At 41.9% G+C, this 17,211-nt stretch overlaps 2 protein-coding genes across 5 annotated transcripts in view; one reads left to right on the top strand and one right to left on the bottom strand.

Annotated features, from left to right (window-relative positions):
• Positions 1-7,317, bottom strand: part of Kiaa0586 (KIAA0586 ortholog) — a 98,432-nt gene extending 91,115 nt beyond the window's left edge. For 2 of the 4 annotated variants that reach the window (XM_021179049.1, XM_021179051.1), the window contains exons 1-4: positions 6,152-7,317; positions 4,393-4,466; positions 3,079-3,148; positions 1,934-2,003 (exon numbers count right to left, since the gene is read on the bottom strand). In XM_021179049.1, the coding sequence (XP_021034708.1) occupies positions 1,934-2,003; positions 3,079-3,148; positions 4,393-4,466; positions 6,152-6,350 (413 nt within the window). In that variant the 5' untranslated portion in view covers positions 6,351-7,317. Of the gene's footprint in view, positions 1-920; positions 964-1,933; positions 2,004-3,078; positions 3,149-4,392; positions 4,467-6,151 lie in introns of those variants that run through there. The other 2 variants (XM_021179052.2, XM_021179053.2) reach the window with 2 other exon arrangements.
• A 3,091-nt stretch (positions 7,318-10,408) lies between these two features.
• The window catches only part of Timm9 (translocase of inner mitochondrial membrane 9), a 10,773-nt gene continuing 3,970 nt past the window's right edge, over positions 10,409-17,211 (top strand). Inside the window, 2 exon segments of the mRNA XM_029484799.1 lie at positions 10,409-10,485; positions 12,314-12,399. The gene's annotated coding sequence lies outside the window, so the exon portion shown is untranslated.

Raw genomic sequence — 17,211 nt, 5'->3', positions numbered from 1 at the left:
AATTTGAAGGAGAGTGGGGAAGGGCATATGGGAGGACCTGATGGGAAGAAAGGAAAGAGAGAAAGATTGCAACTAAAATACAATCTCAAAAATAAACAGAAAAAACCTAACATCAATGATACATATTACTGTTTTTCCCAGATATGCTAAGATACACTTGACAAATTTAAAGTATGTATGGGCAGTATATAATGTGATGTTTTGATAGATGTATACAATGTGAAATAGCACAATCGAGCGAATTAATATCTTCATTTCCTTACACAACTATTCTATGGTAAGAACATTTTAAGCCTACTCTATCAGTAATTAGTATTTCCTATACTTGTCAGGCTACATAAAAAGTTCTACTACGTAGTCATCCTGACTGAAACTGGATTCTCTGATAATTTTCTCCCCATTTCCCACTACTACCAGCCTGTGGCTACCACCTGTCTACCCTGTGTCTGTGCTGCACATAACTGATCTAGCTTACACGATAATTCCCTTTCTCTGCTGGCTTACTTACCGTAGCACAAAATCCCAAAAGAATTACTACAAGTTGTCTGAATCCTAGCTTCTTCCATACACCTTGCCTAGTTTATTTAATGGGCACCAAACAGACCACTAGGCAGTGTGCCTCACATGAGTACAGCAAGATGGGATAATAGCTCAGTGCTACGGTCTAGCATGCCCAAGGTCTTGAGTTCATTCTCCCTTACCACAAAACAAGAACAAAGCAAACAGACAGATATCTGGCTTCAGTTTTTTAAAAGAGCTAGACCATTGCACTCTCAATTTAGACCAAAACAAACTGGTGAAATCAACCAAAACCTAGGAATTGCTAAGTGAGTCCAAGCGCTGTAAGCAGGGACATGCCACGGGCAGCCCTGAGTTCCCTCACATCAGGCCCGAGGGCAGCACAGTGTGCTGGCACTTACTTCTCTCTGATGCCTCCTCATAGCTAAGAGAGGAACTGTTCTCTGAGCACCTCAAACATTTCAAGTCACTTTGGTTTCTCCATCTCAGACCTCCTCATACCCAACTGAGTCACCAAGTTTTCTCAATTATTTCATCATAATTGCATGACAACGGCCACAGATAGAATTGGGAAGGTAGGGAATCTAATTAAGGCCATCCATCCTTATTTTTTAATTTTACATAATGAGACAGAAGTCTGGAGGTATTAGAGTTTACTTGACCAAAGCCAGAGATTTAGTAGGGGGCGGAGTCCAACTCCTAGAGGCTTTCCCATGTCACTCCGGCTTTCTCAGATGAAACTGCCTCCCCCACCACACAAATGCCATTCTTCTGGCTGCCCTACTTTATAATATACAGCTATTGCCTCTGCCAAACACCATCTATGTGGAGTCACAAAGCTCTTCTTGTTGAAGACACAAAAAAGCACTGGGCCCACAGCTAATGTCAAGCTTTTCTTTCTGAACTCCCAACCTTCTACCCAAGTCACTACTTTCCTCCCTGGATGCAATACAGTCGATGCCTTTTCAACAAGCCTGTCTCTATAGTACTTGCTGATTTCTCCCATTATTAACTCCTTTTGAGTTGCAGCAGAGCCACGCTGGATAAGTAGGCACCTCACGGCTTACGTGTCTGGATGATCCACCAAATGCAATGCTCTTCCTATTCCAGCTCCAGTTACTCTGGCCTGCCGTCTGTGTACACTGTCAGATACGGGGGCTGTGCTAACAATTAGAGTGAACAAGACAGCAGGGCAGAGGGCAGATAGAGCCTGCATTAAGCTACATTCACACTCCTAGACTGTGCATGCTGCCATTGAGCTATATCCACAGCCCTACAAGTCACTATGGTCAGTTTTAAAACATTGCTGTGTTCTTAATCGCTGTGTATGGATTATTTAACATATGCTAACATACAGCTTCCTTCTAATTTAAGGTAGCATACCACTATAAGTGTGTTTGTAAATGAAACTTACTTTTGCTTTAAAACAGTTCTCAGAGCATCTTTCTGTCCCATGGTGTACTGAGAAATAAAGATGTCATTTGCTGAAAAATTAAAACGCAAAAATATATTTAGAGTCTGAAGAACAAAGAGAGCCAAGACTGAGGGCTAGCAATGTAGCTCAGTGGAAGAATGCCTGCTTAGAATGTATGGGGTCCTAGGTTTGATCCCTGATACTTTGTAAACAAAGAAAAAAATGAACTTTAATTTGCTAGTCTAGCACTCAGAGGCACAAAGTTCCCTGCACCATTGAGGCTAGCCTGGTCTACTCTAGCAAGTTCTAGATCAGCCAGGGCCAACACAATAAAATAAAGAGCCCAAACCAAACCTTTGCAATGAGTTTGTAATAGCAAAATAGGCTTCTCCTGTGCAAATCCTTTTATAGATTTTAGATTCTATTGGTAACCTAATTTGAAAAGAAAACCAAAAATTAAAATAATAGGAGCTCAGGATACAGACAATAGATTTGCCTGGCATGCAGAAGGCCCTGGATTTGATGCCAAGCACAAAATAAATACTACTAAGCTATTGAATGAATAAGCCAATTCTGGACTGGAAAGATGGTTCAGCAGTTAAGAGCACAACTGCTCTTAAAGAGAACTTGCATTCAATTCCCAGCACCCATCTGGTGACTAACAACCCTCTATAACTTCAGTCCCAAGTGATCTGACTGCCTCCTCTGGCCTTTTTGGGCACTGCATGAGTGCTGTGTATAGACAAACAGGCAGGCAAAACACCTATACACACAAAATAAATAAATTAGCCTAAATTTTTAAAAAAGCCAAATCTATACTGACACATACTACAATATGGATAAGCTTAAGCACATTATGTAAAGTAAAATAGTCACAAAGGTTAACACTATATAATGCCACTGACATAGGTACCTGAGCTGGTCAAAGTCAGGGGCAAGAGTGAGGAGTGAGGGGCACAGAGCTCAGTGGGGATCTTAACGTCTGGAGGTGAATGATAGTGACCCTGGCTCGATGTCACTGAATGTTATCAAGGCCAATGTCACAGAACTGTGCATTCAAAACTAATGAAATAAAGTATTTTCTGTACATTTTAACTCAGCTTTATCAAGTGGATTATTAAGCAGAGTCAACTGTATTAATTTACCTTTTGGTGCGTTGTTCTCTTCTGTTTTATTCAAAGGTAGCCGCTGAACTACAGCATCTTTAGAAAAATCCTTTGGGCATAAAAGAAAAGAGTAAGATTGAATGAGCTTAAATTAGCACTAGCAGAGTGACCATTCATAGCATTTTGAGCACTGAGACCCAGGAAGGCAGGTCTGCACACTTTACTTACGTCATTCCCAACACTACACCTTCCATAGCTGCTCTGAAGCACTCGAGGATTTCTCAGTGAATAAGCAACGTGCAGTCAGAATAGTGAGAAGAAAGTGAACACACACAGAAGTGGAACAAGAAACTGATTCAAATCCACACTTGACCGTCTCAGCTGTTCCGGCTACACTGCAACCTAAGCACAGCTTTCTTAGTCACTGAGCTCACGCGCTGCCTTACAAGGTTGTGCCGTCCGGGTCACATCTACTGCTCCAGTTTTCTGCTCTCCAGTGTGAGCCTAGAACCCATCTCTGGGGCTCCGCACTGAGACCCTTGAACTCTACAGGCACCAGACGGACCCCATGCTGCTCTTCCCCTTCCTTTTTTCCACTAAACATAAAAAGCTGGGGAGATGCTCAGCAGTTACGCTTGCCTCACAAGCACTCGGATCCCCAGAACCAAAGTGAATGCTGGGAGGGTGTGGCAGCCTGCCTGGAACTGCAGCCCTGGGAGGAAGGCTAAGGTAGGAGAGTTCAAGGGCAGGTGGTCAGTTAGACTAAGACACCCTGACTGAATGAAATAAGGTGGAAGGGCAATGGAGGATGCTTCCTGACAGCAAGCTCAAGCCATGACATGTACACATGCCCCTTACCTCTCCGTACACAAACATGAACACACTCACATACACACACCGTGTACACACATGAAAATGGAAAAAAAATTTTTTTTTCTTAAAGTTAAGGTAATGATGGGTGTTAATTTACAAACAACAACAAGATTAACAATTCAACAGACGCTTGTAATGTACCACACTCTTCAAGTCATAATCTATAAAACAATGCTGGAGCTGGTAGGATGGTTCAACAGATGAAGAAACCAGCTGCCAAGCTTGAAGATTCAAACTTGACTGCTGGGACCCACATAATAGGAGAGAATACATTCTTGAAGGTTTTCTTCTGACCTTCACATACAAAAATGGCCCCCCATTCTTACTCATACACAGCAAGGGTTAAAAACGTGATAAAAATGAACAAAGATCAAAACATTCCCTGTCATACATGATACCTACACAACACACAACATGTTAACAGAAAATAACTTTAAAAATCTTCATAATATTGATATGACTTGGAATTCTTTTACTTACACTTTTCTTGGACGCAGGAGGACTTTCTGACAGAGGCTGGTGATACAGTCTTGCAGAAGTTAAATCCAAGGAGCCTAAGAAAACAAAAGAGTCACTGAGAGCTGGGTTGTGGATCTTCCCAGGGACTGAACCAAGACTCCTTTCACAGTAAGCTCTAGCATTGAGCCACAGGTCCAATCTGAGAGGCTTTTAAATCAAAGCCTGACCCTTAGCAACTGTGTAGGCATGATACAAGAACTGAGAATCTCTGTATTAATATAAAAACCAAATGTGAAGTCACTTTCCTGTAAGAGAAACTAATTAGATATATTTAAATACATTCTAATGAAAGACTTTATAGCTCATTATTTAACAAAATAAGGCTGAGTTAAAACAGGTAAGGTAGGCAGGTGAGATCTAAAATGTTTTAACAGCAGCCGTGGTGTGGAAGGTCTTTAACTGTAATGCTCAAAAGCAGAGATAGAGGAAATTCTCTGAGTTTGAGGCCAGCCCAGTCTACAGAGTGAGTTTTAGGCAAGCAGAGCTACACAATGTGATCCTCTCTCACTAAAATAAAATGAGATGTCTTTTTTAAAAAACATTTTCAGGGGCTGGAGAGATGGCAGAGCAGGTAAAAGTGCTTGCTGATCTCGCAAAGGACTGGAGTTTGGAATCTCCTATAGACAGCTCATAATCACCTGTTAAGTCTAGCTCTAGGTAGAGTTAGCTACTCTGGCTGCCATGGGCACCTGAACTCCTTTCCAGACACCTACACATAGACACACAATTGAAAGTGGTATTTTTTGAAAACCCTAAAAGATATTTTATCCAATGTAGAAAAAAAAAAAAATGAGACTTACCAGAACAAACCTTGTATATAGCCAGGCATGGTTAATGCATGCCTTAATCCCAGAATTCAGGAGGCAGATTTCTGTGAGATCAAGGCCAATCAGGACAAGGGAAAACTTGTCTCAAAACCAAAAAACACTAGACTGATATAAAACTGATTTAACAGACAGCCTATGCCAGACAGTGGTGACACATGCCTTTAATCCCAGCACTCAGGAGGCAGAGGCAGGCNGATTTCTGAGTTCGAGGCCAGCCTGGTCTACAGAGTGAGTTCCAGGACAGCCAGGGATACACAGAGAAACCCTGTCTCGAAAAACCAAAATAAATAAATAAACAGGACATGGAAATTGTAAATACAAATGCCACCAAAGACTGAAGGTATGCATTTTTCTTACACCATAATGGATAGCACTATCCAAAAAGAAAGTAGAGCATTTAGTAAGTATTAAGTTTATACAAGCTCACTGTATCCATCATGGGTATGAACTGAACAGGATACATCGACCATACCAAGAACAAGCACAAGAGGAAATAGTCAAGTCTCATTCATTCTACATGCTGAAACCTATTTCCCCAGGGAACCAAGTTACTTTTCAAACATCGTTACAAACCAGACTTGTATCTTACATTTTAGAATGTAAACACTGACTCCTTTAAATTTGGGGGAATGCACAACTCAAAATAGTGATAAAGACTAATGACTTATTAAACTGGCTGGGCAATGGTGGCGCATGCCTTTAATCCCAGCACTTGGGAGGCAAAGGCAGGTGGATTTCTGAGTTCCAGGCCAGCCTTATCTACAAAGTGAGTTCCAGGACAGCCAGGGCTATACAGAGAAACCCCGTCTCGGAAAAACAAAAAAGAAAAAGAAAACAACAAACAAACAAAAACGTAAACTGGGTGGGAAACTGAAACATTTGGAATCACATACCACACAACGTTCCATTTGAACTAGTCCTCGTTTCAACAGCAAAACGTTTATTTGCAGCCAGGGCTGGAGGAACACGGGGCAGCTCATCTTCCACCACAACCAATTTATTCCCTTGGTTTGGAGAAACAATCTCTCGCAGTTTCCTCGCTGGCATTTTAAGCCTTTGCCCCCTTTCCAGGCTAAACTCAACGTTTTTCATCTGGTTAGTCACAAATCAAGTCCCGCGGTTCTTAACTGAGGGAATTCTAGCTTCTCAAAACTTAAGGACACAGTTTCTCCTTGAGTACCAGGAAAAGAAGCAACGGTGGAAGTGAATTTGAAAAACACCTGAATTCCAAAAATAATTATGAAGCAGTCATTAACTTAGAAAGTCTATAGGCAAAATATCCATAAAGCTGTAAATTTCGATTTTGACATTTTTAATCCAGGGCTAAATACGACCAAAAAAAAAAAAAAAAAGTCTTGATCCCACTGAGTCTGTTAATGCACCAAAGAAATAAATTTCAAAGGAATTATGCCAAGAACAAAAGAGAAGCCACGGGAACCGTAATAAAAACGCACTCCTCCAAACCCAGAGCTGCAGCTGAAAACCCCAACAGACGTGGAGGCGGGGTTAGGATTTGTTAAGGAGACCCAGACGAGCAGGCAACGTTAAAATCGTGTTTTTTTAAAACACCACCCTCATAAGAGCTTAGTAGATTTCTTTCTACGAGTCCAGACGCAATTTCGGACACCTCAACTTAGTCTTCAGAGTCTCCACAGAGGCCGGCACACTCGCCGTCTTGGTTTTGATAGAATAACAGCTTCGGTTGTTCGCGGGTCAACACCGTCTTCCCCGAAAACCCGCCCTTGAGCGTCAGCACGCATGCGCACAAAGATCCAACCGGAACGGGCGTGCTCTGGTGCTCTTCCATTCGTGTCCGGGTGGAAACAAACTCCCAACATAAAAGACTGCCAGGAGATGTGACTTTTTTTTTTTAAGGCAGCATATCGCCTTTATGTTTGGAAACAGTACTAAGTATTCCTAGAGGACTGACGAATTCTCGATTAGCCCATAAACACTTTCCTTTATCAAGGGTTATTTACACTGTAAGAACTGCAGACCGTTAGAAACCTAGTAGGTTAAGCATATTAGGCTTTCTAGAAATTTCGACAGATTCCGTTGCTGTGGAAAAGGAAGTGAAAAGTACAGAGAGCACTGACGAACAGATAATCACAAAAGTTAATTCTTAGGTGATTTTTAGAATTTGCTTGGGCACTTGCTTTTCTTCGTACATTTTTCCCACGTGGTAACGAATCTGCGTCTAAGGGTCTAAAGCCAGGCTTGACATCACTGCCCCCACGTGTTCTCCTCTATCCGCGGCGCGGCGCTCGCTCGGTGCTGACCCTCCGAGCTCACACGCTACCTGCCCCGCAGCTCTTCAGCCCGGTCCCGGTGTCAGAGGCGAGATCCTGTGGCTAAGTATGGTCCCTTTCCTCTGCTCTCATAATCCCGGGTTCGCAGGCAGTGGGGTGACAGACTTCACTCGGGAAAGGGAGCGGGCAGGTACCCCGGAGGGAGCCGCCGCGTGCACGCGGGTCTTGGGGCTGCGCAACCGGCAGCGCGGCGCAGCGGGAGGTCAGCCGTGCCCCGGAGGCTTTGTCACCCCGAGGGTGGAGACCCTAGGCCCCGAGACACCGCCCACCCGGGACTGGAGGGCTCGGGGGCACGCTTTGGGACTACAAGGTAGCCAGCCACTCGATGACCTTGAGCTGTCAGACAGGAGCCCCTTTACTGAAAATCTAGACTTCCTCGGCTCTTACCCTGTCTGCACACTATGCCTTATGTCATTAGGTTCAAGGGCTCGCACCCTTCCCAGGTCTCATTGGAGAACGCACTGCTTAGAGCTTTCCCATTACGCCTTGCTAGAAGCTTTTAATATATATATATATTTTTAAAGTATAATAGGTTAATCATTTTTCTACCTATTACATTTTCTTTTGTTGTAGATTTATCTGTTGGTTCATGATTTGTTGTATAAGTGTATTAAAAAGACCGAATGGCAATGTCAGAGCTGCAAGAGACCTTAGGGATGAATTAACTTCTGTAATTTCTATATAAAAGTTAGATATGAAAAAAATGACCTTTCCCCTCTAATTTCAAAACGCTGAGCAACTGCAACAGCAATCAGTAAAGTGACCTGAGTAAATAATTTGTAACGAATGTCAGACCTGGGGCTCCACCCCTCGAGTAGTGTGGTTCTCATCTTCCTTGAGGCTAGACTTTGAATCGGGAAACAATAGGAATTCATTTTCAAGTGCTTTTAGCTATGATTAACACTGAGTTAATTAAGAGTTGCCTGTAATGCTGGGTGTAGTGGCAGCCTTTAGGCCTAGCTACAAAGAGCTCCAAGACAGCTGGGGCTACACAGAGAAACCCTGTCGAAAGAAAGAAAGACAGACAGAGAGGGAAAGACCAAAAAAAAAAAAAAAAAAAAAAAAAACCAACCTTGTCTGTTCATCCCACAACCTAACTAAACCTGCAAATAATCTAAAGGATCATGTGAAAGATAATAAGATAATAAAATAATAAAAGTTCTATTAAGTATTTGAACTCTCAAAATAAACACTGACTTATAGCCTCTGAACAAAAAATAGTTTAGGGGATTATTATTCTTTTTGTCAACATTTTTAACTATGTTTCTCCCCCCACCTCATTTTCGCATCAAGTTCCCCTCACCCTTCCCTAAATACATCTATAGATACACTTTGTCTCACTGAAGCATTTGTAAATATGTTTCAGACATCATGAGCTTGAGCCCTAATTGTTGCAGCCTGTGCCTCCTAAAGGGCATTACAGTCTGCAGAGACTATCACACTTAGATGACATTTAGATTTTCTTAATTATCTAAAAATTGCCTTTATTGTTAGGAGAGTGGCCAGCTGCCTTATGTCATTAAAAGGCCAGGTCCCACAGCTAGAAGTGATCTGTCTGTCTCTCTTTCCCTCCCTTCCCTCTTCCTCTGCTGAGAGCCTGGAACTCAGAGATCTGAATGCCTCTCCCAGGTGCTGGGATTAAAGGTATGAGCTGCCACACTTGGCAAGGCCCATTCTCTTAACAAACCTTATCCCAGAAGGGAACTGTGCATTGGCTTTCTTTTCAGGGACTGACTGCTCCTCAAAAAGAAACTCTTTGCTGCTTGAGGATATAGTTTAGGGTGACACATTGCACTTAATAACACTGATGGATATCTCAAACTGCATCGGCTACCCACTCTGTATAGCATTCTGAATGTTATAAAAGATGTGTATGTGCTTGTATGCATGTGTGTATATGTATCATGTGACTGCCTGGTGCTTGAAGAGGCCAGAGAGGAGTTGCAGACCCTTGGAACTGCTCCTGCCAGTTGTGAGCTGTGTATACTGGAAACCTAACTTGCTGCAAGAGCTATAAGTACTCTTGTTGGTTTGCTTGTTTGAGGGGTGCTTGGTTGGTTGGTTTTTTGAGGCAGGGATTCTCTGTGCAGGTCTGCCTATCTTGAACTAGCTCTGGCTGTAGATCAGACTGGCCTCAAACTGAGAGATCTGCCTGCCTCTCCAGAGTGTTGGGATGAAAGGTGTGCGCTAACTGCCTGGCTACGAGTACTGTTACCACTGAGCATCTCTCTAGCTCCTCATCATATTTTTGAAGACTAGTCTAGTTTTCTTAGCTATTCTACACTATAGGTTTTCCTAATTATTCCTTCATGACCAGAAAAAAAGCCAATATTTTTAGGCCAGAATGTCACTAAAGTAATGGTGTGTGCCCTAGAGCATCGCAGTGGGGAATTTTTCCTAGTGGTAGCATTGGACCTTGTGTGATGCTAGATTGACCCATTTAATTATGGTGGTAACTGTCTATCTTAACAATGAGAGGAACAGATTCTTCATAAATAACCTAGAGAGGTGCTTGAAGATGGTGGTATCTCTTGTTTCCTAGCATATCCCTATAGTTCTCTCCATTGAAAGGCTTTGACAGAACCTCAAGGTTGCAAATCACATTACCAGTTATGCAGGGACTAAAAACAATTGTAGCACCTAACAATATTAGAAAAATCACTTCTTATAAATTAAATTTAAATCTTACTAGTATTTAGTTTCAGAGTTGGTACAAATGGACATATTATTTAGAAAGAAACAGATATTAATCCTCTCCCTGCCACACCCTTACTAATTACTTTTCTTTTTTGTTTGTTTGTTTGTTTGTTTTCTGTGTAGTCCTGTCTGTAGACCGGTCTGGCCTCAAACTCAGAGATCTGTCTGTCCCTGCCTCCCGAGTGCTAAAGTCCAGAGTACTTTAGTCCTAAGGACTCGAGGTATGCACCACCATGACTGGTTTGTTAATTACTCTTTGATATTAAATTTCTGGAAATTGTGAGATGATGAAACAGATTTCAGGATGCTTGGTCACTCTTTTGATCTCCAAAAATGGATTTCCTTTCTGAAAAGGGAATTTGTTAGTGGGGGATTTATTTATGGATGTTTATTACAGTTTTTCTCTTAACTAGCTCCCAAATAATTGAGACTGGACTATTAAATTTATTTAACAAACTTTAAGGGCACAGCAACTGAGCAGTGTTACTTTATTTCAATCCTCTAAGCTACTCTGGCTACCTCTAGCTAGAAGCCCTGTGATACTTGCATTTTAATACTGATCTGGCTCTCGGACAGCAGGTGTTTTCTCATGGTGTTGCCTGGACTCTCCCCTTGGCAAATCCTCCCTTTTCTTCGCTCTCTTTCCCTCTTCCCCTGGCTGGGAGGAAATCCAGCCCTCTTCTCTCCCCTGATCAGTCATTTACTGATCAACTTCTGTATTGACTAATCAGGGAATAATTGGAAAGCAATGTTTTACAACCAGATACAGGAACACAGAAGTCAGCATTTGAATAATACAAGAATAATCTTTACACAGTGTACAATAACATGCCTACAAAATTAATTTAAGAAGGAACAAGGTGCATTAGAGAAGTAATTACAACCGGCCGTGGTGGTCCATACCTGTACTCTCAGCAGCACTAGTGAATATCCCAAATTCCAAGTCCAGCCTGGGCTATATAGAAAATTCTAGGACACATGAGACCTTATGTCTCAAAACACATAACACAATTTATAGACATACTTAATAAATGTGAAGATACAAATTATCAAAAGAGCTTATAATAGTTTTGTATATTTGGAGAATATTGTTATATAAGTAATATTCAAAATGATAGCTTATTGGTCATATCATGCAGTTGTTAAAATGTAATGGGGAAAATCCTGGATTTTAAAGGCTGAATGCCTCCAGTGGTCCTGAGTTCTAGTTAATCTGAAAGTTACCTCATGTAAATTTAATGTTTGAACTGTTCATCTTTCTTAAAGTTATCAGAAGACTCACACAAAAAAACTTTTAAGGTATAGCATGACATCGTTTCTTTTAAAAAATATGCAGGTGACTATAAACTCGAGACTATATAAACTACTTTCCTTAGTAAAAAGGCAAGGGGACCTGCAGGTGGAACTGGTGATGGAGCATTTGCCTCCCATGCCCAGTGATTTGACTCCTCCGCCCACAAGGGAAAGCCTGGTGTGTTCTGTCATTCAGTTTCGGAGTGATAAAAATGAAGAGCCTTTAAAGTGAGTTAGCTGCAGGGTGCGTGGTGTACCCCTCGGTTCCAGCATTCATGAACTGGAAGGAGAGAACTGCCTCCCCAGCTGTCCTCCTGCCTGCATGTACACTAAGGTAAATGAAGGCAAACCAGAGTATCGCTTAAAGCTGTGTAGTAGCTGAGCAGGTAAAGGTACTTGCTGCACTAGGGAGGCAGAGGCAAGCAGATCTCTGAGTACAGGACCAGCCTGATCTACATAAAGAGACTGTTTAAAAAAAAAAAACAAAACCAAGGGCTAGAGAGATGGCTCAGCATTTAAGAGCACTGACTGCTCTTCCAGAGGTCCTGAGTTCAATTCCCAGCAACCACATGGTGACTCACAACTGTCTGTAATGGGGATCCAATGCCCTCTTTTGGTGTGTCTGAAGACAGCTACAGTGTACTCATATATAAAATAAATAAATGAAATCTCTTCAAAAAATCATTAACCAAAAGAAATTAGGTTTCATTTAAAAGGGCCTTCAGTAGTCATAAGTATAATGCATTCAATTTTCAGGTAAGAAATCCAGTCTTACTGAAGACAAGCAGAAGGCGGGGCACTTGCTTTTCCAGAGCAGAAAAGAAACTGATGCATCAGAAAAGGTTTGCACTGATAATGTCTATTTACTCTGAATGTCTGTGCTTCTCTGAGATGTTGGTCAGCCACAAAACTAACCCTGTTCCGTAGTCATTCTCAGACCTAAGTGAGTTCTGCCCATTCTTTCCAGATTTCAGAGGATAATCAGAAAGAAACCCTGTTTTAATATTTGTCTTTTCAGTAACAAGCCATTTGATGTGAACTCTGGAAACCAGGATCAAATAAAAGAATGACCTGGGCTGGAGAGATAGCTCAATGGTTCAGAGCACTTGCTGCACTTCCAAAGAACTGAAGTTACTCTCAGTGCCCCCAGGTCAGGCAACTCACAGGAGCCTTTAACTCCAGCTCTGGGGAATCGCACACCCTCTTCTAGCCTCTGTAGGTGCCTGCACTCAGACATGCACAGAAAGGAAATTGTTAAAGGATATTAAGAGACATTGACAATTCACTTAGTTGGGCATGATGGAACACACCTATAATCTTGGCACTTAGGAAGTATGGGTAGGAGGATCAGGAGTTTAAAGTCATCCTTGGCAGGAAAACAAGTTGGAGGCCAGCCTGGGCTTCGTGAGGCTGATTGTCACCAGTAGTAGATAATATGTGAGGGGTATGGAAGCCCCCCTCATACCAGCGTACCAATCCCTGACCCAGAACATGTAAAGATTTCCTGTATCTTGCCGTGCAACCTTTGAAAAAAGTCAAGAATTTCAACCTAAAGAAACACAAGGTTGGATATAGGAAAAAGAACCAGATTTTGGCATTATCCTACAAGTTTCTAAGGACCTCAGGCAAGGAAATGAGATGTGTCATTTTCAATGTGAACTGTAGATACCTGGTGTGCAGTGTGTTCCTGAGTGTAATGAGCCTTCAGTAGGCAGTGTGCGTATCAGCAAGTATGTTTCATTCTCACATTTTAAAGTTCCCATCAAACAGAAGCTTCACTTACTATTTAATTCTATGCAAGTGATATTACCAAATCTTAGACCTTTTCTTTTTATGTAACTTTAAAAAAAAAAATGTGTGAGTATTTGTATGTTTGTCACATGTATGCAACTGAGCCAGAAGAGGGTGTTAGACCTTCAGGAGCTGGGGTTCCCAGTGCTCGTGAGCTGCCTGGTAGCATGGATGCTGGGAGCTTCTAGCTGTCTGGAAGAGCAGCAAGCACTGCTACCTTGTGAGCACTTCCTCAGCCTCTTTATTCAGAGATTATTACATGCTCCTTCACATGGACTTGTGATATCAGATGTCATTTATGCCCTTACCCTGCCCTGCAGAAGAGTTAACAGCATACAAAACCAGACCACAGGAGACAGGGTCTGATGTACAGTCAAGACAGAGCACGTGTCTATCTCATAGGTCTCTCATAGGTTCCTCCTATAGCAATAATACTATGTTCGGTATTCATGTAACTCTGTCATTCCAAGAATCTTTCAGCCAGGGATGCTGGTGCATGCCTTTCATCCCAAAACTTGAAGTCACAGTAGGAGGATCTCTGAGTTTGAGAACAGCCCACTCTATAGTTAGTTCTGATCCAGTCAGCACTACATGCTGAGGCCTTGTCTCCAAAAAAGAAAGAAAGCAGAGTGTTTCGTAAATAGAATCACACGGGTGTGCTCTCTTAGGGTTTACTTTTCCATCCTATTGGTTTTTGATTACCAGCTATGTGAAAATTATTTTAATCAATTAAATTGATTCTTCCCAGTTTAGTCTTCATTTCACTACTTTAGTCCTTTTGATTAGCATCATATTACCTATATTAGAAACCTTGCTGAGATCGTAGAAAGACTTGGATTAAATGTGTCTATCAGTTTAGAGAAAATTGACATTCTTATTATATTATTGAGCCTTTTCAGTCTATGATCGATGCCTCTCCTTTTTCTGATAGTTCCTCTTTTTTTAATTAAATGTTTTGTTTTCATATATCTTGATGATTTTCCCCTCCCCCCAACTACTCCCATATCCTCTTCACCTCCTTATGTATCCAATTTTATGTTCTTTCTCTTTTTCAAAAAATGAGAAACCACCCCCCACAAAAACAGAAATCAAAACATGTAGGCAAAAGATGAATAAAACCAAAAAATGCTAAAGCAAAGCAAAATGAAACAAAAAGCCCACAGAAATGGCATTGAGTTCATTTTGTTGACCAAATGCCTCTCTTTTTGGGAGGTGGAAGGATTGAAAAAAAATTAATAGTTTTCAAGATATATTATACATGTTTAGATAGTTGACCTTTAAATCTTTCTGAAGAGAATCATAGTAATTTGTATTACATTTAACTCCGCTGTTGCATGCACCTGTAGCTAGGAAAGAGAAGTGCAGTTTTGTTTTTGTATGCCAACTAAGCCTTGCTGGGCTCCCATCTTAGTTCTCAGAGTGCTCTGTGGATTGTGTGGGGTGTCTGTGTCGTCTCAGATCGGGATAGGTCTGTGCTTCCCTTCTTGCTCCATCGCACTCAGTAATATTCTCCTTGTGCCTCATAGCAGACATCTCTACTTGTCCACAGTCATTTTGAAGCCCACCCAGGTTAGCCTTGAACTTACTCTACATTGATCCTCCTGCCTCTGCCTCTGTCTCCCTAATACTGGGATTACTCCAAATGCACTCGGCTGCTTGCTTACAGTCTTAGTGGCAGGTATTGTCTTTCAGTAGTTTGAATTTTATCAAAAAGTTTTAGCATAATCCCCAGCACTCAGGAAGCCAAGGCAGGAGGAACATGAATTTGAGCTAAGTGCAAACTACACAGTGAGCCCTTGTGTCTCACTGTGTCGCAAGGGAAAACAAAAAGTGATACCTTTTGGCTAGGTGGGGGATGATAATTTATCTTAATGTGGATTTCCTTGAGTTTATGTTGTTCAAGGTTCGTTCACCTGCTTAAATTTGTAGGTTTATGTTAGTGGCCAAATTAGGAGACCTGTTTATGGTTATGTACCTCCCTGACTGACCTAGGCTAACTAACATGCCTCATGACCACTCCATGTATGCCTCTCCTAGTACCACAGGAGGCCTGCTTATCATGGGGAGAAGGGCAGTAGAGCTGACCTTGAATCCTAGCCAGGCCTTTTTTGATGGTACCCCAGAGGAGAAGAAAGCAGATACCTTGGTTGATCTACCGTTGGGATAGCAGCTAGTCTTCTACTGACATAGTAGAAGGTCTTGTTCCTGCCTGATGGAGATAGAATCCCCTGTGCTGTCACCCTCTCAATACCACTCTGGTCCAAGTGTCAGAGCAGCTCATTGAGGCCTAGCAAACACCTAATGGTGCTGTTTGCTAGTACAGCGGTTCGTGTATAAAAACATTCCGGCCTTTTACTGATCCTCTGTTGGTGTTTTGTTAGACTAGGCTTTCAGGGGAGTCTTGTGTTTTATTGGTCCCATGTAGATGTTGTGCGTTTTCAGTTTTAAGTATATAATGCAAAACAGAAAACATCCAAAATCCCGTCCCTGTCGCATGTTTATTAGATTTTAAGGCCCTGAGCTGGTCTGCTGCTTTCTCAGTACCTCTGTTTTCAAGTATTTCCTTCAGCTGTGAGGTCCACCTTTCTAGCTGTGTGTAGAAAGCAGATAAAGAAAAGCACATATGCACTGTCTCACTAAAGAATGTTGTGTGGGGTTTGTACAGACCTGTTTCTTTGATTGGGCACTGGCACTTATTAACACCCATAAAGTTGCTGTACTGTCTTATGTAACTGGCACACATAAAAAGAATAATTTATATCCTGTTACTATTAAGGCATTCTCTGAAATGAGCAGAGTTCTGTTTCTCATTATCATTACTTCAGAGAAAACTGGGCTGCAGCATTAGGAGTGAGACTAGAGCAGCAAGTGCAGGACATCTAATACTTCCATGTCTAAGATTTGAGAAGTGTCTGTCCTCTCCCGCATCTTAGGGAGGGGAGGAGCGAGCGCTAAGTGTGTGCATGTGTCGGCTCCCTTCCTGGCTCTAGTGTGTGCAGCTAGGAGGCAGCAGTGAGCTGCTCTGACACTTGGACCAGAGTGGTATCCAGAGGGTGACAGAAGGCGATTTTATCTCCATCAGGCAGGAACAAGTTTATCCTGTATTACTTGATTTAATCAAAATGAGACTACTGGGGCTGAAGAGATAGTTGGCAGTTAAGAGCACCTGCTGCTCTTACAGAGGACCCAGGTTCAACTCCCAGTACCCCAACATGGCAAATTCACAACTCTCAGTAACTGTCCTATTTAATTTCAATTTTATAAGAATACATAACTTGGGCTGGAGAGATGGCTCAGTGGTTAAGAGCACTGACTGCTCTTCCAAAGGTCTTGAGTTCAAATCTCAACAACCACATGGTGGCTTACAACCATCTGTAATGAGATCTGACACCCTCTTCTTGTGTGTCTGAAGACAGCTACAGTGTACTTAGATATAATAATAAATAAATCTTAAGAAAAAAAAAGAATACATAACTCAAGGCTAGAGAGATGGCTCATCAGGTAAGAGCACCACCTGCTCTTACAGAGGACCCAGGTTTAATTCCTAGCACCCACATGATGGCTCACAACTCTATGTAACTCCTGTTCTGGGTTTGCATTCTAGCATCACATGGCAGCTCACAACTGTATGAGTTGCAGAGCCTCTGTAGGCACTGCATGAAATTCATACAAATAAATAAAATTTCAAAGAATACATAACTCCTGTAACTTTGAGAACTCTAAATATCTTTCATGAGCTAGTGTCAGTTTAATCATAAATAGGATTTGTTAAAAGTAAATGGTGGGGCTGGAGAGATGGCTCAGTGGTTAAGAGCACTGACTGCTCTTCCAGAGGACCTGAGTTCAACTCCCAGCAACCACAT

Source organism: Mus caroli, chromosome 12, assembly GCF_900094665.2.
Source record: "Mus caroli chromosome 12, CAROLI_EIJ_v1.1, whole genome shotgun sequence".
NCBI classification, from domain to species: domain Eukaryota; kingdom Metazoa; phylum Chordata; class Mammalia; order Rodentia; family Muridae; genus Mus; species Mus caroli.
This window is presented reverse-complemented; position numbering and strand designations above follow the sequence as displayed.